This window comes from Seriola dumerili, unplaced genomic scaffold (assembly GCF_002260705.1).
Source record: "Seriola dumerili isolate Sdu_G_001 unplaced genomic scaffold, Sdu_1.0 BDQW01000216.1, whole genome shotgun sequence".
Taxonomy (NCBI): domain Eukaryota; kingdom Metazoa; phylum Chordata; class Actinopteri; order Carangiformes; family Carangidae; genus Seriola; species Seriola dumerili.
In genome coordinates this window covers 5,103,194-5,126,024 of record NW_019174471.1, presented here as the reverse complement: position 1 = coordinate 5,126,024, position 22,831 = coordinate 5,103,194, and the positions used below count along the sequence as shown (strand labels likewise).

The 22,831-nt window shown below is 41.0% G+C and overlaps 2 protein-coding genes across 3 annotated transcripts in view; both read right to left on the bottom strand.

The window, feature by feature from the left end:
- ntng1 (netrin G1) overlaps positions 1–1,777 on the bottom strand; it is a 103,443-nt gene extending 101,666 nt beyond the window's left edge. The window contains exon 1 of one of the 2 annotated variants that reach the window (XM_022754125.1): positions 1,649–1,777. In XM_022754125.1, the coding sequence (XP_022609846.1) occupies positions 1,649–1,690 (42 nt within the window). In that variant the 5' untranslated portion in view covers positions 1,691–1,777. The remainder of the gene's footprint in view (positions 1–1,648) is intronic. The other variant, XM_022754121.1, reaches the window with a different exon arrangement.
- An 8,877-nt stretch (positions 1,778–10,654) lies between these two features.
- Positions 10,655–13,558, bottom strand: prmt6 (protein arginine methyltransferase 6). The gene has a single exon (XM_022754157.1). The coding sequence runs from the start codon at positions 13,480–13,482 to the stop codon at positions 12,427–12,429; it is 1,056 nt and encodes a 351-aa protein (XP_022609878.1). The 5' UTR covers positions 13,483–13,558; the 3' UTR covers positions 10,655–12,426.
- Positions 13,559–22,831: the final 9,273 nt, after the last annotated feature.

Here is a 22,831-nt window from a genome sequence, read left to right as displayed (position 1 = left end):
GAACCTCTTTTGTTGGAGTTAACCCGAGTCGCCTGACCGCGTTAAATTATCCAACAAATGCGGGTTTAATAGCCTCAAAGGAATGATAGTAAAACAGAAGGAGGCAAATCTCTGAGTCTGGACAACCGAACAAATATTTAAGTATTTGAAGAAAAGTGTTGATGTTTTGTTTTCCCGTCATGCGTGGGTCAAAATGCTACATCTTAGTGGTTAATTCCATTTATTGATAATTGTAATAGGACAAATTTAATATTTGAATAATTTGGAACGATTGAGAATGGTGCGTAATTGTTCCAAATTCCATCTTATGTGAATAAAAAGAGGGATAGATAGTTTTAATAGCCGTGTCTCACCCAGTATACTGTTTAAACTCCAAATAGGTGTAGTATATGAAGGGAGGGTGAACATCTTCTAATTATCTACATAAAAAAATAACAATGATGGTGGGAAGAGGGCGTCTCTTCAGTGCGCCAGCGAAGGTCCCATTCCAAAAATTAAGCGTTAAATTGACCGTGGTTCATTAAGCAATAAATAAATGTCTATCGGAGAACGGTCTTGTATTTATTAGGATATAATTTCAAATCCAAACTCTCAGATCTACTGTTGAAAAACTCACGTGTTTTCTATTCTATTTTTTTCTTCATGTGCACCACAAATAAAATTCCTAATAAAAGGAGAGGTGTGTTTTTTCAAGCTTGGAGAATGCGCCACATTCTCACACCTTAATTGATTCCCACAAACAGTGAGAGGTGGGGGAGAGGAGGGTGTGAAGAAGTCAGGTCGTGGCACTTGGCGCACAGGTTAACCTCGCAGCGGGTTGACAAGCTTCTACACAGCTGAATGTGTGGATGTTTACAGTCTGTATGCAGCATCTATAGGCCCAGAGAGGCCCTCATCACCCCAGCACACATCACGCTGACCTGCGCTGATGCTTCTAACCTTCAAGGATATTGTCGGAAAGAAAGAAAAAGAAAGACGTGAGAGAAAACGCCTTTTAACCAGATAGAGTGAGATTGTTTTTTAAAAGATGATAAAGATAAACGATGAATGTTTATCCAGCGTGAGAGAAAATCCAACTGGATGGCAAGAACGCGGTGCTCCGTGTCATTTACAAATGACAAGGAATCATGTGTGTTATTATCTGCACATAAGCATGACTGATTCATTTCAACAGACTCACTGGATGTGAAAATGCAGAGCACAGAACCGGCTTGGATCTGTGCGCGCAGAGCGCGTTCCATGTGTCCCTTATTTTCCCTTGTATACAGGTGAGTTATGCACAAAACTGAACAGAGGCAGTTTGCTTAAAGAAAGTGTGAAACAGCTATTTCCTGTTCAGCGTCTTGAGACAACAGCAGTTAGGGTTGCACCTGATTTCTTTTTGGTTATCGCTTCAGTTGATAAGTCAATTTCCACGCATGGAAAATGTGAGGTAGGGCACCGAATGAGAGCAGAAAAAGATAACCTGAAAAAAAATGCAGGTAGGCCTATCTGTTCTCAGAATACTCGGCTTACTTTCTCTAATCACGACGCACAATTTGATTACCCACTCGGCGCGCGTCGCAGCAAAGCTTCAAAAGTTTACGCGCCGCACCATCCACTTGGAGATTGATGAAATCAAAAGAAATCGGCTGTCTGAGCCTCTCACCTTGGTCTTCAGTGCTTCATACTGCCGAGGACAGCTGGTCATGTCGCCTGTTGCAGCCAAATAAATCCGCTTTGAAACGGGACATCTTAACACGGCGCAGGAACAGGAGACTCGCCGTAGAAAGCGACCTGCTTGTCTCCGCCGCTCCCGGGGAATGGAGGAGAGCTCCCGGTACCCACACAACGTCACTTAGAGCAGGACGCACAAGTGAAGACGACAAGGAAAATCCGTCTAAACCCAATGTAACGTTTTTTTTTAAAACAGCAGGTCAAAATAAAGCGATGGAATAATAAAATAACTCCAGGTGGCTCCTGAAAAAAGGAGCCTCAGAGACGCAGAGAGTGAACAGACTCACTGCTCTCAGACACACTGAGGCGGTGAGGCTCTGACAACTGACTTTCACCTGAAGTTTATTTCTTAGCTGAAGCCTGTTAGCAGCAGCTGAGTGTAGACACGAGCAGATAATTCATTTGTAATCACAGGGTTTAGCAGGTTTTTTTTTTGGTTTTATACATTAAATTGTCTAAATATCATTCAGATCACATGCACGTCTGATCAGCAGCAGCATCAATAATAGTAGGTATTTGTGGGAATTCTGTTATGTTGCTTTATGGCAGAAAGAGAGATTGATTTGTTGCACAAAACAGTGGAAAAGGCCGATGGTTTTTCATTATAACTAAATGATGTAAAACCAGGAGCACCGAGGGTTCTGGTAAATGTGGTCTTAATCATAAGCAACTGCTGCCATTCAAGAGTATAACTGATCCGGCAAAAATATATGGATGTTTAAAACTTTTACACATAGATATTTTAAAGTTACATAAAGTAATTTATGATATTTATTCACGTCTATTTGAAGTGGAATAATGGCGATGTATAGTACACGGTGTATTAGTGCACAATTGAGGGTGGAGCAAGCAAATCAGTGGAGAAATCAAACAGAAACATGTAGTGAAGAGGCTACATGGCCAATATTGCTTGTAATTTGCTTTGTAAAATAAAAAAAATATGTTGCTAGTTGCTCACTTGTCCCTATTTCTGAGGAGTTAAAGCTGAGGGGATGAGCAGAGCACATGAGTCACTAAGTGGGTTATCAAAGCCAGAAATCTCAAAAACAAGCCAAGTCTAGTTGAGTCATTGGTATCAATCACTAAAATCTGTCGAGCCCTGCAGATGTAAAGCACAGTATCATGGCCATTTTGCTTTATGAGACAGTTCATTTAACTCATCTTTAAGTTTATTAGTGACCCAGTGGGGAGGTTAAGGATCTCAGCTGCGGAGCCAGCTCCTCACACAGCTGCCTGTCTCCCTCTCTCTCCTCTGTGAGGCCAAGGGCAACTTGCTTGACATGAACCTCTTCTTTTAATTCACTCAGCGGCAAGAAAGAGGAGTGAACAGTGGGAAGCTATCAAAGAGCACATTTAATTCCCACTTATTGACTCACTTCAATGACACCGTACAATATGTTTACTTATAATACGTTTCTGGAGCTCATCTGCACACTGCTAAGCTCTTTTGTGTCTTTTCTTCATGGTCTAAAAAACCACTAAGCTCAGGCAGACTGGGTTTGCACAGTGAGTCTGTAAATGAAAACAGGCACTGACAAAAGGCTAAAGTACTTCAACACCAATAGATGGCTTGTGTATTAACATGTTTAGGTAGGACTGTGTCAAATAGGAGTTTAGCAAGAGGAATGAAAAGAGGATGGGTTTGAATGATACACACACAAAGACAAACACACACACACACACACACACACACACACACACACACAACAAGACCATGTGCCGTCAAATCCATCAGTGGGTTCAATACATGGCTCTTTCCTTGAGAGACCAATAATCACGTGGGCCCATCTTCCCGATATCTCACCTCCACCCTTGTGTGTTGTTAAGTTTGTTTTTTTTCCCTTCATGTCATATCTCAGGATGGTTCTAAGAAAATTGATGGGTCAAGCTCTTTTTGCACATCCCTGTCTGCAGACGCCAGGACAGAGGTATTGGATTTTTACGCCTGTTCAATGCAGGGTAATGTTGCATTCATGCGGAGGAGTGTGTTTGTTAGTCGAAGGAGTGGAGGGAGGAAGAGGGGAGGGCAGGTTATGCATAAAGAACTATTGTGCACTCAGTTGAGCACTTTATCGGGAACACCATACTAACACTGGGTAGTTCCTTTGTTCGAAGACAGCCTCAGTTCTTTGTAAGATGGATGTTGGAAACTTCCTTTTGAGATTCTGCTCCACGTTGACATGATTGCATCACATCATTTCTGCAGATTTATCAGGTGCACATTCATGCTGCCAATCTCCTGTTCTACCACATCCCAAAGGTGTTCTACTGGATTCAGATCCAGTGACTGGGGAGGTCACCAAAGTTCACTGTTCATGAAACCAGTCTGAGACGACTTTTGCTTTGTGACATGGAGCATTATCCTACTGGAAGTGGCCATTAGAAGATGGTAAACTGTGGCCATAAAAGGATTCACACGATCAGTAACAATGCTCAGATAGACTGTGACATTCAAACCATGATTGATCGGTATCAAGGGCCCAAAATGTGCACACCACCACCACCAGCCTGGACTGTTGACACAAGGCAGGTTGGGATCTATGGATTCATGCTGTTGATGCCAAATTCTGACGCTACTAACTTTAGATTCATCAGACCAGGCTACTTTTTTCATTCTTCAACTGTTCAGTGTTGGTGAGTCTGTGCCCACTGCAGCCTCAGGTTTCTGTTTTTGGCTGACAGGAGTGGAACCTGATGTGGTTCTCTGCTGTTGTACCTCAATGTTCTGAGAAGCTTTTCTGCTTACCACAGTTGTAAAGAGTAGTTATTTGAGTTATCGTAGCCTTTCTGTCAGCTCCAACTAGTCTGGCCATTCTCCTCTGACCTCTCTGATTAACAAGGTGTTTCCTCCACAGAGCTGCTGCTCATTAGATGTTTTTTTGTTTTTGGCTCCATTCTGAGTAAAAACTCTAGAGACTGGTGTGTGTGTGTGTGTGTGTGTGTGTGTGTGTGTGTGGTGTGAGCTCAGCACTTTCAGAAATACTCAGACCAACCTTTCTGACACCAACAATCATGCCACGGTCAAAGTCGTGGAGATCACCTTTTTCCTCAATCTGATGTTTGATGTGAACATTAACTGAAGCTCCTGACCTGGATCTGCAGGACTTTATACACTGGATAACTGCATGAATAAATAGGTGAACAGGTGTTCCTAATAAAGTGCTTGATTGTGTTTGATAGACTTGTAAAATATAGCTGTGTGCAGGACCGCACACAAACGAAGATCAAAATTTGTCCAATGTGGTTATTTTATCTATAAATGGCTTCTCAATATAACCTAAGCTGAAAGATATATTACATTGTTATATACTGTATATCAATATCATGATAGAACTGTTGGGTATCTGCAAAAATGCATTGTATTTAATGAACTGGTCTGAAGTTTTGAATGTCATATCTTAATCTCTGAAGTAAGTTAAGATGTAAAATAGATGTTGAGGAGTAAATATTGTGATATGTTGAAGTGGAATAGAAGTATAAAGTAATTACAAGTACTCCAAAATTGGCAAAATCAATAATATTTAAGTCACAAAAATATTACACAAAAATACAAAAATAAATCACATCTCTGATTTATTTCCTCCTGTCTTTTGGAGCTGTTGTGAGTTCAGTTTTTTGGATAAGGTGAAAGCTGCAAAGAGAAAAATGAAAGGGATGTGTTTTCTTTGGAATCACTTCTGTGCAGCTTTGACTTTGTTGGCTTTTGATCTCGTGCTATGGACAAGGTGAATCAAGATGGCGTCTTCAGAGTCGGTATCTTTACTTCTTTCATAAAGTGTCTGACTACACAAAGCTTCCGAACTTCAGGACAAATACAGAGTTCACATTGCAATATGGGATGCCTCAGAAGGACTGAATCAGGTCAGTCTCACCACCTTTATGCATCTGCTCCATTTGGACTTTGTGTCAAAGGTTTATCACGCTTCTTTCAGCCTGGCACTAACCTCTGCTCCAATCTGCTGCCTGCAGACCTCCGCTGTTTATCCAATCCTGCACGGTGTCCTAAACCCATAACCCAACTCACCCAAATTGAAATATCATATTAAGTTATAAAACAATACCTGAGAAGAATTACATAGACGCATAATCCAACAAGTGCATGATTGAAAAAGGATTAGTGGGGGGGGCAGAGGAGGAAGAGGAGGAGGAGGGAGGATGTGGCCACACAGTTTGGTGGATTTGTACTGTGGTCACAAGCTGAGAGCTGTCTGCCTCGGGCTGATTGTGAATCAGGGCCATCCCGGTCAGATTTACGTGGTCCTGCGAGTGATTTGGGATTTACTTTCTTAACAGGCGCCATCCAGATCTGTCCTTGTCATACAGTGTGTGTCCGTCCATGAAGTCACACCTCAATGCTTTCAGCTGGATGCATTTGTGATAGGCAGTGGCTTTCTCAGCTGAGATTTGCAGCTCAGGGCTAGAGTAAACACTGTTTCTCATTTAAATAAGTGTACTGTTTTATTACTGTTGAGAAAAAATACAGGGACATATAGTTAGACAGAGTTATTTTGGGCTTTAGCAGTAGGCGCTTGGGTCAGGTCAGGTAATGATAATGATGACAAATGGTCCGGCCTGCTGGGCCCCAGAGAAATGAAGTCCACATCTCTGGGGGGGTTGGTCCACAAATTAGCTTTTGTCAATACCATGTTCCTAATTTGTCATCACAGGAAATGCTGACAGAAATATCGGTTACTGTAACCAACTGTGGGAATTGAATCCTATTGGTTTATTCATGGTGTCATTAGCATACAGGGATGAATGAGCGGCCATGATTAGATACTGTGTCCCACCAGAGTCCAGTCAGGTTTCAGCAGCGATCGAAAATGAGTTCTGCAGAAACACATTCAAAGATTTTCCAGTTTTTATGTGACAACTGAAGTTTAGCATTCACACTGTACGGCCCTACAGAGAGTAAAAGCATCAACAGGAACAAACTGCAGGGACGGTGGGAATTTAAATGGGCTTCCATCAATGTTTACAATTATCTCCAATCAAACCAAATTACATTATGGAGATTCCCACTTTTCTTATTTTACGTTTAAAATGCATAATTCATGATTTGCGTCACAGAGGGTACTGTTTGATTTTACTCAGGTGACAGTGAGGTGCTGAATGTTTTATACAGTGAAACCTGCATTTTACAATGTGTGAACTGGTTTACATATTTCCACTTTGGTGATAAGGTAAAGAACCCAATAAATTATATATATCAAAATCTGCGGGGTCTGTCTTTCTTTAACTTGTGATCACAGCAGTCTATTGAAACCCTGGTACCTATAGTCAAAATCCACAAAATGTGGTATTTTTTTCATTATTCCAACATTTCTGAACTGCTCTTAATGAATGCACCTACACAGTGTGGAAAGATGCTGGATACTGTGTACCACTGCGCTTTGCATTGTATTACTCGGTGTGTTGCTGCTGAGTGACTGTGTGTGCGCAGATGTTCCCCATGGTTGACTTAAAACACATAAATCTCTCTTTGGGCTGGTTCTTCCATACCTGTGTACCTGTGTACACATGTAGAAATCTAATCGAATAGGACCCATGCTCTTGCAGCATCAGGTAGAAATCTGAATTCTCGTTACAGACTGTCTGGCCAGTCAATCTGACCGTCTGTTTCACAAGGTACTCAACTGGAAACATTTTCATATCATCAAAAGGATATTTTCATTATTTTCACTATTTGATTACATTATTTTATTCTTGCTCACTAACTGACACTTTCATTGTAAAAAGATGAAACACAGGCTAAAGACAACTGCCAGTTCACCGAGTCCTGGACTGTGCTGTCTCTCCACCTCGTTCAGCCGTCCTCCACTGAACAATGAGTCTTGAAATCAGTTAGATTAAGCACATTGTCTATTGATTGGCCCCTAAATTGCTGTGCGATACAAGACAAATAATTCCATTTCAAGTTTCAACACTTGTTTCTAATGGTTTCCAAATCATTTCAGGCAGGAATGGATCACAATTAGTTTAGCATTTAGCAGCCGAGTGTGGCTGTGCATGCATGAGTGTGATTCTGGGCTTAACACTGGCTCCCTGCACTGCATTTGACATTTCCATTCTCTGGACACTCTCCTTTGTTCTGCCTGCAGGACTTTCTTTTCAGGCACCTGTAGAAGCTGAGAATAGATTCAGCCACTGTGGCTGCACATTAGGGCTGCTGCAAGAGCAGAATTTAATTTGAGTGAAGTGTGTGGATTTATAACAGTGTTTCTCTGACACTGGAAGGTACCACCTCATATATCCCTTTCACAACAAGGCGATGATGTCTGACATTTGACAACAATAATCTGACCTTGGTCTGACGTGGTCACAACCAGGGATTTTCAAATCAACATGGTTTACATACTGTAGATATGTGACTGCAGCCAATGTCTCGCAGCATTTAAATTTAAAGTACCTGATTTCAAACATCATTTATCTGATCATTCACATCATTCGTGTTTAATTTCTACAACTGCAATGACATTAAAAGTCATGTTTAGCAAGGACACACATGAAACAACAATTACAGACCCAGGAGTCAACAGTTGGATGTTCCAAAAGTGGGATGGTCCCATGTTCAATTATCCGTACTTAGGCTACGTCCACACTACTACGTTTTCGTTTTAAAACACATCTATTTTGCCATGTTTTCACCTCCCATCCAAGCTACTCTGGAGTTTCTTCTGGAGACTTTTGGAAATGCTGCTGGCCCCCTTTTAGTTTTAAAAATCTGGGGTTGCGTTGCAACCCCCCCCCCCCATTCTGCTCCCTGTTTGGGTCTCATCTGCCTCGACTACCAGTGGTGAGAGCAACATGGATAAGGAATTACAAGCATCACTGACCTTGTCTTGTTGTCTTTGCTAGAAGCTGTTGTGCAGTTAAATTCTGCATTTTAACACTGCAGCTGTCTTTGCTGTTCCTCATTTGTAGAATATTTTGCAACTAATCAACTGCACAGAAGACTTCCTGTCTGCTTCCTGTGATAGAATGGACGGAGATCGTTTCTGATGTTTGCAAATGCCGATTTAAAATGAAAACGTAGCAGTGTGGACGTAGCCACAGACTGTGATCTTACATAGCCCTACCATTTGGAATTTGACATTCCCGAAACTACTGCCCATCCTAACTCATTGTTTTCATGGAGCCAGGAGATATAAATGATAATTCAGGTATGTCGACCAGCAAAAAAGATGAACAGTATATAAGGAGCAGTGAATAACTAAACTTCCATTTTGCTGGCTCCATACACTGTCCACAGCATGCTGTGATAGGAGAGACTTAACAAAGACAAGTCCCCACTGTGTATGTGCTCCTTCTTTCTGCAACTGGATCACATGCATCATCAATTTAATTGCTGCACTGTGTACTCTGCACTTACACCATATTTTGGCACACTGTGGTGTTAATGTAACTGTATGAGTGACAGGGCATCAGGTGACTGAACATTCTGTGGAAAGTGAACTTGTAAAAAAAGTTGATCAAGTTTTTCATCACATCATCATCAGTGGTGAGACAGAGTCATGTGTTTGGTTGCCTCATGTTTCAGTACAGAGCTGCGATCTCACATAAACTCACCATCATACTCAGGTGGTACTCCCTAAATGAAGTTTAAGTGTCAAATCTTCTACATTAATAGAAAAACTAGGGCCAGACAAACCAAAGCCAGATTTAGACTTCTGATTGTTCTAAAGGGCATTGATTTAACGTTTTTATTTCCTCTATTTATTATGATCGGAAAGTTTATCAGTTTGTTTTATTTCATAGTGAAAAGGCAGCAGTGTGTGTATTCTATCAGTTTTCTGATGATTCATACAGTCTGTGGATGTGTATATTTATTTTTCTCCTATTTGTAGGCTCAGAATGCTCCTATAGTTACATTTCAAGTTAGCCACATTTGTCTCTGAAGAAATTCCTTTAATGGTGTATTAACACAAGCTCTTAAAATACAAAATGATGAACTGGGAGGTTGAGAATGGACAAATTCTGTGATGGTATCTCATCCAAAATGTCTTCAAATGTGTCTAATCAGTAAAGTGAGGCAGGCTGACAGCCACACAACAGCCATGGAATGGAAATGGAAACTACAAGTTACACAAATGCAGGTCAAAATCAGCCACTATTCTCTCTTTATCAACCTGACTGACAATGCCTCTGATTTATAGCTTGTGATTAATTCAAATGTGTTCATCAGAGATTGGGTTCACATCTGTACCGATGACACTGGAACAAATGAAGACCATGTTTCAAGTGACGATGAGGCGAGCTGTCAGATAACACTTTGAAGCATCTATGAGCATTTATTCAGTGCTGTATAATTATAGTGCAAAAAGGTGCTTTGCGCTATAATACTGACCCACAGCTCATGGCCTGAAGTCAGTGCTCTGGTCAGCACAGTCGACAGCATCTACTTAATGCTACATGAAGATAATAACCACATTGTATCTGGTTTGACCTGGGAGTAAGTTTAGGAGTGTATTAATTATTAGTATTTAATCTAATGTGAAAAAAGTAGGCCGACAGCAAATACCAGTAGTATGTTATGCAAGAATTTTTATTTTTTTTACATACATATTTTCTAACATTATACTTATCTCTTTAAGTAATAAAGTCATGATAAGAAATCTTTGTTACTGTTTATAAATAATTGGTATTTTATTTGGCTTTATTTTGCAATAAAGTTGTTACGGCAAAAAAACTAACAAAAACCCTAATATCTGCATTTGTTTCATCAGCATCAGCACTAATACTAACATATATAAATACTTGTATTTTATATCTTATTCTGAAGTTTTATCATCAATCCTTCAGATAGAGTTAGTAAAAAAGAGAGCTGCAGATTCATGCAGCAGGTTGAAGAATTGCTGCATGAATGTTGAGACACAGAGGATTCTTCCATTGCATATTGGTTACTATCCAGTTTTTAGTCAAGACTCAAGACACATGAAAAATTCAAACAATTTATTACAGTCTAGTTCCCATCTGTTTAGTAATGAACACAGTTGGCAAACAAACATTTTCTCTTTTACACACAGAGGTGTTACTTCACTAAACTCTGTCTCTGTAACATAAGCTGCAGCAAACCCACTCACTGTGCATTGACTCTGGGTTGTGAATCAGTGACTCATCGGTGACCAGATACCACTTTGGCCAATAAATTCTCAGTGATAAATTATTAAATGGGGCCATCAAACTAATAACTTTTATTTAAAAAAAAAAGACATATGCTTTATTGTTACTGCTCCCTTGGATATAGCAAGGCAGTGCCGATGATGCCAGAGAGGAAACAGTGTTGTACAAACAATATAACCCTTGTTATCTTGCAGAATGTTGAAGAACAAATGTAGACTAAGTTTTAATTAAGTCAGTAGTTTCTGTCAACAGATGACAGTGAGCCAATTTGGTCCTTCATTAAAAAGAAACTGAATAGCAGCCAAAGTCAAGCACCTCCTGTATGATGCAGCCTCTTGCCTCACTACAGCAAGTCCAAGTCAATATATTGGTCTAATCCTCATCTGAATGCAGCATTTTGATCAGATTCCACACAATATGCATGATTGAATTTATTAGAATATCAGATGTCTGCAGCGTGGCGTTGAATTTATTCATCAGCTTTGTAAAACCTCCAATAAAACCTGCCTCAAGAAGCTCCACGCCCACCTAAAACTATTCCACTCATCTGACTTTCAGGAAACTTTTAGTCTCTTGTGAAGCTTAAATACGGTTTCAAATGCCATTTCCACTGTGATATGAATACAAAAATGTTCAGACTCAACATGACTGCAGCGTTCTCACGTAAAAACACTTATGTAAGCACTGCAAACACATTAGTAGTGACTTTCAAAGCACTTTTTCACCTTGTTAAATGAGGTTAATAAATATGCATAGAAAAAGTGTTACAGATGTACACATCTTCTCAGTTTAGGTGTCAATAGAGTTGTTCCATTACCAATACTAGTACCTCAAATACTGCCTCAAATACTGGATCAGGTATTGTTGAGTGCGCAAGTCTATGCACTGATCCAAGTGATCCAAATAATTTATTTATAAACTTTATATTTTCACACCTGGATAAAACGTTTTCCCGGAAATCAATTATTCTTCAGTAGCTTACACAGGAAGTTGCGCTGTGGCACCACTGGCAAATACTGCTCTAGAGCAGCAAAAAATAATTCATTTCTGATAAATAGTGTAACGTTGGCTCTTAGCAAAATCTCACCAATTTGGCAACGTGTTACACTGGAGAGGGGGCAGTGTTTTCAGTATACAAGGCTTTAATTCAGAGGGGTGGCGACAGTGGTAGGACAACTAGTGTAGGAAGAGTTATTTATTCCTAGATGTATTTTTTTTTTTTGCGTGACTGACAGTCAGATTTGATAATAAAAGAAAGATTCCATGCCATTCATCTGTTCATGTTTTACAAAAGGTTTAACCTGAGCCACATCGCCTACTCATACGTAGTACACGGCTGTTTTTAAAGCTATGGATTGGTATCAACTGATACAGCTGAGTTCAGGTATGGAGAGGGAAAAATGGTATTGGAACATCTCTAGGTGTGGTTGTCACAACATTGTCATCTCCAAACTGAGAACATGTACTGCAATTCACATTCGTAACGTTTGTAGAAGCCATTGTGTGTTTGTGTGTCTTCTCACACGCACTAAATGTGACTTTGGAGAGAGGAGTCGAAACCGTTCATGTTTGAATGTGAGTGACATGTTACGGCTGAGCCTCGCAGCTCCAGTCGGGAATGGTGAAAGTCTTGGATTGTCTTTTCTGCTCTCCTATGGTGTAGTCCACATGGATACATATATGTCTGGCGCTTTCCTCCGAGGGATACATGCTGACCTCTCCGGTAACCACGGTGTCCTGCACCACATCCACCGGAGCGTCCATGTACAGCACCGCCTGCTTCCAGTGCGTCTCCGGTTTGAACGGGGACGTCGAGAGCACGAGCACATGCGGCTTGTCCGGGCAGTTGAAAGTCACCGTGAAGTAAACACATAAAGCATTCACCGCCGCCGAGCCGAACGACTCGCACCTGAACTGACCTTTCACCGAACGCAGCTCCTCCGTGGTCACCGAATACAGGTCGAGCTCAGCGAAGCGGGCAGGGTGCGAGAGCACGTCCTCGACCGACACCGAGTTCACGGTGATGTCGGAGTTCATGATACAACTCCGGGCGAAGTCGGACATGCACGACATGTCTACGCCGTACTGGTCTTTGACGGTGTACCAGAAGTGTAGGCGGTCCTCCACCACTGGGTCGCTGACCGGTGCGATGTAGAGCTCGGCTTTGCTCGGCAGGATGAGGCCGCCCGGCTTCAGCCACTTGTCGCGTGCATACAGGACCGAGTTGAGCATGGACTCATGCAGGAGAGCGTAACCCATCCATTCGCTCACTATCACCTCCACCTGCTCTGGTAGGTCCACGGACTCCACCGTGCCCCGGATCACTTCTATTCGGTCCTGGAGGTTGTTCTGTCGGACTATCCTCACAGCCTGCTCGGCGATGGAGCAGGCCTCCACAGCGTACACCTTCTTGGCTCCGGCCTGTGCACAGAAGACGCTCAAAACGCCGGTTCCTGCACCGACGTCCAGTACGACCTTCCCCCGAATGGACTCAGTGTTTCTCAGGATTGCCGTCCGGTACGTGTTGGTTCGGACTTGGTCCGCTATCATTTCCTCGTGGATAGTCACATCGGAATAGCTGTCAAAGTAAAGTCTGTCCTGGCGGGTTTTGTCTAATTTTCTTTTCTTCACAACATGAGACATCTTCACCACGGTGCTGCTGCAACCAAGCAGTGTTTTGTTGCACTACTTCCGCAATGATAAATCTGGAACTTGTAGTTCCCCGTGACAAATAATACCAGAGGCTTACGATTGAAAAGACTACAATTCCCACAACCAAAGGACGATGACGCATACGGCGTGTTGCTGCGTTCCAGTCAGGGGCAAGATGGTAAATATGAACTTCTATTCATTAATGAAAGCGATATTCAGAAATCTCTGAGCAGTCTTAAAGCTGCAGTGAGTGACTTTTTTTCTTTTTTCTTTCTTACTCGCATCACCTGTCACAGCCAGCATGATGAGGATGTAGATGAGGGCTGGCGGAGCGTAACAGAGCGGGGAGGGGTGGTTTGCTTTCCAGCTTGACTTCCAGAATTTGCATATTGCAGCGTTAATGTCAAAAAAGCTACAGGGACTAACGACATTTAAGCAGGTGAAAGTTGTTCCTCTGAACAAAAAAGGAGGAAAGGCTAAGATGGAGAAAGCTGGAGAATGCTCCGAACTGTCACCTTTATGTTAGCACAATGATTTTTACAAGTACCAGCTTGGTTCAGCATCTACAGAGTCAACTGGTTTGTTTCTTATCGTCTCTTTTGTGCTTCTTACTCATATGTTTCATGTTGTATTGAATTCATAACTTTTTTTTGAATATTTGGACATGGGTGTTATGTGTGGGCTGTTTTATGACAAAATAAAACCAAATCAAGTAGCTATGTAGAGTAAAGACAGTCTCTTTCTTCTTTCTCTGGCTTAAGATGGTTTAAGATGGAGTTTTTGCTAATTAGGCTTTTGTAGGGACGAATAAAGCCAAATGTAATGTCCTTATAATTGAGTCATTGTAAGCACTATTATTAGGTACTCCCAGGTAGTGTTGCTTTTCATTTAAGAGCAATAGGCCTACACTGAAATTCCCTAAAACTAATTGACATCGAGAAACTCAAACTTATTTATTTTTTATTTATACATTATTAGTATTTGAAACAGTGACGCAATATTCAGAAATAGAAAAATCAGACCTCTGCCGAATGACTAAAAAATATTTGCTTCAACGGTATGAATCTGGCATAAATCTGGCGTAAAATTCTCATTTGTTGTGCTTCTGTTTGCAAAAGACTCAAATAGTTTTGACAGTATGTTTTCACAAAAACCTCCTCGCTCGGTTCAGTAACAATGAAGAGTGTTTCCTCAGAAACCTTGGAAGGGTTTTTTTCTGGCAAGTAAGAGGCAGTGTGGTTCAGGTGCTCTAGCCATTTCAATCTGTGTCAACCATTATACATACATGCAAATTTAGAATTATTAAGCTGTAAATGTGCAAATACTGACTCACCCTCACATACCTTGTTTATTATCACGTAGATATTACTAACTCACATATTGTATAAATGCTATCTGCAGAATGCTGGAGTAACCTGAACCTCTTCATCATCATCACCTCACGCACCATATGCTAAAGATAAGGCATTTTAGTTGTAACCTGTCACTTCCATTTGGACTTGAAAATATGCTTAGAGAAATCAGTATTATCAGATTCTGGATGTGGTATTTTCTCTCGTCATTCGCCTTTGCAGGGTTTTACATTTCAATATACAGTTGTGAGAAATCAACCACAGCAATAAATTAAAAGCAGTATTTCACTTTCTATAATTAATACAGGATCCAGTCATCTATCACACTTCAGTGTCCATCCTATACACAACACAACATGGCCATTACCAGTTCTGAGCTTTCCCAAAGTTATGGCAGGCAGAACACAGCTGCTTGGGGCTGAGCTCCCCCTCTCTTGTAGACAGTCCTATGGGACCCTGTCCACTCTGTTTCAGAGATCTTTGGCAAAAGATGTTGGACAAATGAGCAGGAGCTGTATCCCATTTATAAAGATGAAAAAAGATACAAGGAAGCAGTGGTTTGGGAAGACAAATACAGCAAGTTGTTTTCAACACTGCTTTAAAACAAGAAGACATGAAATGTGAAATAATAGCACTGCAGAATAAGGACAAAATATTGCAGGGGAATTTGAGTGTGTGTGTGTGTGTGTGTGTGTGGGTGGGTGGATAGGTGGGTATATGTGCATGTATGCACATTTACATTCTTCTTCTAAATCTGTATCTAATGCTGCCTTTAAAGCACTGATACTCCTGGGAAAATGTGTGCATCTAATAATTCAGTCCATACAGAGAATAAAGCAGGGAAATAATTCTGCATGAACGGATATGTTTTCAGCTTGAGTAATGGAAACAGCAACCATCAAGGGAAAATGAGCCATACCTTTGTAGTAAACATTGACTTTATATTCATAGCTGCAGTTTTCCCCTTTGGATATATTTTATTTATGTTAAACCAGAAACACAAAAAGACCAAACATTATCTAAAGATGCAGTGTAATCCTAAAGTGAGCCAAATATCAAAGCTGGCCACCCACAAGTATTCGGTCAAAAGGGAAATTGGACTAAGTGCAAAGGAGGAATAGAAATATACAATAGGGTAGATTACTGGACTGTGAAATACAGACAGTGGAATTCAAATTGTGATTCTATGCACTTGGCAGGAGGGTTTGCAGGCGTTGTAGCTGGTAGACAGAACAGACAGACAAGCAGCTGTTGGCCATGTTGTCCTCTCCTCCTCCCCATCTTAAGGTGATGCCAGGGCCAGACACAGCCAACACCCACCTCCCACTGAGACTTTTGGCACCATGTACTTTTATCCTTAAAGAGAGTAAACCACAGTGTGTGTGTATTCATGCACAGACAAATCTGCTTTCCAATACGGTGCCTCAGGTTTGGGTCATAACATGCAAAGATCATAACTGGGTTAGAAAAATTGGATTAGATCATACACTGGTTAAGAGAGAGCAGATTATTATTATATGGGCATCAGGCATACCACTGTATTTGTAGTTAAAGAAGAGAGGCAGATATTCTGTCAGTTGATTTATTCATGTCAACAGGGAGACTTGGATTACACTACCAGTCTTAAATGACTTATTAAATGTTTGTGCAACCTTAAGGTTATGTTCGAAAAGAAGCCGTTAGTATGAAGTCAGAGTGCAAAAGTTGTTTAACCTGTTCTGAACAGCCACACTTGCCATAGAGAAGGCAGTAACAGGAGGTTGCTTTAACATGGGGATAATGGTGCACATGTCCCTCTTGGATGGCAATCATAGTCTTGCACCTGGTTATACACACTAAAAGTGCCATATAACTTCTACTAACTTCCTGCCTTCTTCTCTTTGAATTTGATGTCAGACAAGGATGCTTGTGGGGTTATTATATTGCCCTCGTCAGTCACAGTGGAATGGTTCCTATGATACTGTAAAGAAACAGTACCGTCACATTTTCAGAATATAGGCATCGCCTTGTTACCAAAGTATCGGTTGTCATGACGTCCCTAATTTCTATCATTTCTCCTGCATGCGCCACCCAGGCACCAGCCCTTGCCTAAACCAAATGGAGTATTTCCAGTAGATGAGAATGTGTCTGACTGGGACAATCTTCTGTTGCATGCTACATGTGTGACAGGGCAATTTTGGAGTTCTAGAGAGAGAAGTTCAAACCCGGTTGATTTTCTCCCACACAACATGGCATGAGGTGGGTGTCAGTGTCAGACAACAGTCCAACAGTGTCCAACAGTGGAAAGGTGTTCACGGATAGGGTACTTCCAAAGCTATCATTCAACCAGCTTTGATGAAGTATACTGGCAACTTTACCCTTCATATTCATTTTAATTCAATCTTAGATTAAATTTTTTTCTACACCCAAATCATAATCCTCAAATGCAAGGGTCTGTGTTGTTGCGGGTGCCTTGTTGTTTCAAGTAGCAGTGACATAATTAAATGCACTCCAGGATTTGAGTAATTTGAGTATTAAATCCAATAGTTTGAAGGGTTATCAAATGCTAAAAAAGAATATAATACATGCAACAATCACTTTATCCTTCATTGCGAGGTAAATGGTAGAATGAATCCATTCACGTTACAAAATAAAAGTTCAGCTAGGTTCAGTTTTTTTGCTGTGTATCATTGAAATGAACGAAGGGACTAGACGATTCTGTGAACCCAGGATCACACAGAGTTCTTGTTTTCTGTAAAATCTCCACATGGCAAATATGGTAAAAGTGAGGTTAGGGAAAGATTGTTTATGGTAAATAAACTACGGCTAGGATTAGGCAACTAAACACTTAGCGAGGTAAATGTTAGGTAAACGTCCAAATTAAACAGTCAAAGTTAATTGCAGGTTTGGAACAGGACAAAAAGTCAGACTTAAAGCATTAAAGTCAGACTTACTACATGTCCATCCTTCTCCTTGATCTCCACACTTTCACCATATGCCACTGTCTAAATATAAAACATAACTACATCTAGTAAAGGGCAGCTCCTTCCTGCGTTGGCATTAAACCTTGATCGTGAATCATGAGGTATAGAATCGTTCAATATCGACAGTTCTACTGGGATCCTGCACTGTTTTTTCTCCACACACTGCTGCTGTCTGAAAATGTACAGAAACAGGAGAATGGACACACCTACTGTACATTCACACTTATACACACACCTTATACTACCATCCAGTCCCAAACACGGCCTGTAAATTCACTCCTTTAAGCACAGGCCTACTTCCTCACTCTCAGATGAGTGCAGGATTTTAAAAAAGCCACATATTTGCACAGATATGCACAGCTCATCCTCTTTAATTAAACTTGGCCAATTCCTGTTTGCACATCTAACTCATAGTCACATACAACTGATCGGGATTATGATCAGGTCTCAGGAAGGGCAGAGGAGTGCCTGAGCTTGTATGTGAGCCAGCACCCTTTTTGTGCCTCAAACATCTTGAGTAAAACCAGAGATAATGCTGAAGGCTCGAGAGATGGTGGAGAAAGCAGCGGAGATGAGAGCTGGTCAGCCATGGCAGGACGAGTGGACGCCCAATCACTTTGGACAATGAGTGGTGTCATGTAAAAAAATCGATAACCAGCTCTCTCTTTCTTCCTCCCCTCCCTCAAGATCCAAAAGTTGTGTGTAGAAACTCAATCATGGTGGTGTGTGTGAGTGTCTTGAATGTAGATAAGGACTGTCTCCACACTGTGAAGAAAGCGAGAGAGGAAGTGGAAGTCTATATCAGTAACAAAACAAAGACCTGAAATAAACAATAAGAGAAAGTGAACAGATATCTGAAGAGTGATGGAGAGATGAAGGGAGAACACTATGCCGGCTCTTTGTGTTGGAAGTCCATCAGCAGCTGTTCTTCCTGGCCAGCTGCTGTCAGCACGCACAGCCTCATGGGAATTGCCTGCGTCCTGTCAGTGTTACTGGACCTGTCAGCTGCTGCAACACACACACTAACACACCTGCATACTTTGACATGCATACACACAGGCATAGCAACCTGCACAAGCATGCAGAGGCCATCAAAACACTTCAGCCCACAGTGGTCTGATATACATACACGTACGCATACTGTACAGAATATATACGTGCACAAGCATGTGCAAACACTGCCTCCAGGTTTCTGTGTCATGATCACCCATTTCAAGGGTATGCAGGCTGCTGAGCAACAAATACTAAGGTGCAATGGCTTCATATTGATTGTTCCCGGGGATCAATACCAGCCTACTTTGATATCTCACTCCCAGAGAAAGAGCCCACATCTGTGAATGCTGGTGTGTCATAACACACTTTCCACCTCTTATTCACCTCCTTATTCATCTGTTTCTTATGGCAAACATAATTCATCTCACCCAAAAGACAGTTTCACGCATGGATCCATTTGGATGCCTTTTCCAAGTGTGTGTTATCTTGTTTCATGCTTTGACATCTCCCTATATGGACACAGTGTGCGCCAGTACTTATCAGTTGAAAAGTTATAACAATGGCCAGAGCAAAATTTCTTGCCTCAGGCGTTTTCATTCCTCTTGTTTGCACAGTCCACAAACCACCACACATACACACACCTCTCCCAAACCCACCTACTCTCAGTTGCCCCAGCCAATCACTTCACAGGATCTTGGCCTGTCGATCCACAGCCCCGGTAATCAATTCATTAATTACATCCCTTTCCCTGCAGACTCACTTCCCCAGTATCAGTTACATTACACTGCAATTAGATTAAATTACTAAGTACAACCTGCATATGACAGCCGTTATGGCGGCGTCAGGGGAGTATTATGCTGACTTCACGACAAACCCACTGCGCAATTTGTAAAATGGAAATATCGTCTGTTTGTTAATGGAGGTTATTTGATAAGTACATAAATGAGGAGATACTGTATTAGTCCCATGACAATTCCACAAATAAAAATCTCAGAGTCTGAAGTAGTTATGCTGCTTGAAAATAAAATTTTCCATATTCTGCAGACACAAAATACATCCCATAATGACCAGTTAGTAAAATATAACTTAATTTATCGATCAAGCTGTTGTAAAAGATCTGTTAGAGGAATAGTCTGACATTTAGGGAAATACACTTATTCACTTTCTTGTCAGGAGTTCAGATGAGGAGCTCAATAACACTTTTATGTCTATACACTAAATATGAAGCTTAGAGTCAGCATAAAGACTGAAAACAGACACAAAAACAACAACAGGATACATTAAAAATAATGGTCAAAAGATTTTAAAGAGTAGTAACTGTGGCAGTGATAAATTAAAATAAGAGACAGATATTCCCAAGCAAAGAACGAATGGCAGTGCAGTCAAGAGAAAAGGACAACCATCTGCAAAACAAACCATTATTGTGTATTGTATAGAGCCATCCATTTCTTCTACCTGCTAAAGATGGCCTGCTCCAGGTCCAGGATGGGATGGGGGAGAACCCTTTTTGTTAAGGTAGTCCCCTATGGATACAGCAATGTCTGACCATGCCTGCACACTGGCGGGTTTGGCCATGTTGAACTGTGCTGTGGTACACTCAAGAGAGGCTATACTCTGGTAGGATGCAATTCAGCATTGAGTCAATGGAAGATTGAGATTAAACCACAGTTTTCATACATCCTGCTGTAAGGCCTGCCAGCACCAGCCTACGCTGGTTTAAATTAAGAGACAGAGACGAAGCATCATTGAGCAGACAAAGGCAGTGGTTTTGCGTTACTGTAAATCCTAACTCTGACAGTGTCAACATAACATTGAGTCCAATGAGTCCAATGTCCAATGAGCATTCCCAAAATGTATGTTCATAGATTAAACAACTAATATGATATTAATTCATGAGCTATTGAACCAACAACACAAGAACACTGAGCTACGGTAAATAGATTATGTCATAGCGTACTTTTAATCTATGTATACATACAATGATCATGCCTAGTAATACTCTGTATGTGGTTATTAAAGCTTAATGTATACTGGATATTGTCTTGTGTTGATATGGCAGGGTGCTACACTGGAATTGTATAGAAGAAATAACTGTACAGTGAATCTATATTTTTTTTAAACTGGACAAAATGAAGCTAGCAAGTTTACAGTTTCCAATTTTAGGCTAAACTGATCACCTGCTGGCTAGTTTCATTCACTTTCTCTGCAAGAAAGGCAATAAATATATTTCCCAAAATGTCAGGAACAATAAAACAAGAGTCTGTCAATGTGTCTTCACGTTTCAAAGCTGATTTATCATTGCTAGGAGTCAACAGCTACGCTATAGAAGTGACTCTGTGAAGCTGTGATAATCTTAATGTAAAGAAAACCAGACTTTATATAGATAAACATAAATTGATCATCATTTTGACCTGATGATCGTGCAACATGAAACTTAGGGCTTAGTGCATCAAGGTCACTGGACTTCTTCCTCTGGGTAACAAAAACAGATACAAAATTTCACAGCAGTCCATCCAGTCTGGAGCAAAGTGGTGGACTGTCTGACTGAGCGAAACCACCATCCCTGGAGCTGTGCCACCAACATGGCTAAAGTCCAAACGCCCAAACCTCCACCTCTAGAGACAGTAATACACTGTGAATTACTGTAAGTAGAAGGTGCTTAGTACCCCAAACAGCCACACAGCTCTTTCACAGTGTCCCAAGAACCGCTTCACCTATCAACACCTGCAACTCTGTGAACAGAACCTGCAGCCCAGTGATCACTATTGGTAGATGTATGTTAAAGTAAAATTGACGTAACTGTGCCTGCGAAAATTCCACACATTACTAGGTCATTTTAGATGAATCATAATTTCACTGGCAACCAGCTCTCTATTGTGACTCCTAATAATGGATGAGTGAAATTGTGGTGGCACTAATATATGCAGACACATGTTTGTAGTGGGGAGTCTGACCATGGCTCATCAGTTAGCCACACCAACTGCCGACCATTGAGAAATCATTTCTACCTCGGTTCTTTTTCTATGAGAAGCAGGTAATTCACTTGTGGTGCAAAGCAAGCACGACACATGAGGCAAAAGGCAGAAGAAGAGTTGAAATTTCAGTAAACTTAATGCAAATATGGACTGTGTTTGCCATGCGAGGACAACATTTTGTGTAATGCTTCTAGCAGCTTTCACACACTTTCAAATGATGCAAGACCCGTCTCTCTTGTCTCATCAAACTCACAGCATGAACACATATAAACATATTTTCCAAATTGTTGAATTATAAAGAACTATATAGTGAGGGTTGACTAAAGTTGATTCACTTAAGTTGACATGCCTGTTAACAATCAGGGGCTTTATGTGGCGATACGACCTCTGCTCTTTCTCAGCAGTCAGTCTCGTCTCTCAGTTGTTTACCCACCCGTCTGTCCATTTCAGCCATTATGTCACAAACCAGGAATCAGTTTAAAATAACATTTCTAGCAGGACAGGTTATTTAATTCATGTTGTTTGGCTTGATTATAAGACTGTTCATGAATTCGATAAAATGTGACCTTACATCTATGAAAAAGACTATATCCACCATGTCACACTTTCATTTGATGTGAATATAGAAACAAAGCTAAATTTGGACTTTGTAATAATTTATTAAATCCATCATGAGGATGTTATTCATGGGCTAATTTTACTACAAAAAACATAAAGCAACTGGTGTGATTCATACCACATAGTGGTACCGTGTGTGTCGGGGAGTTTCCATAATAACATCAACACAACCATGTAATGAGTAATGTCTGTGTTTGGTCAATTTGCATCCTCTTCACTCCTTTGATGCAACGTTACCTCCCGTGTTCTGCTGTCAGTTTGAATTCTGCTCATGTACTTTGGGCCAAGTTTAAGTCATTCACTGGGAAAGAATTAATTTGGAAGTGCTGTCACCAGCCGTGATTAGGCCCATTACTTGTTTACTGCCTGCGAGAAAATGTGTGTGCGTGTTGCCTTTTGTAGCGTGAGTATGTAGTATCACAAACAGCCAAGGGAATGT

Bases quoted from the DNA above. Each gene is read 5' to 3' on its own strand.
- prmt6 (XM_022754157.1), bottom strand. From the start codon at position 13,482: ATGTCTCATGTTGTGAAGAAAAGAAAATTAGACAAAACCCGCCAGGAC.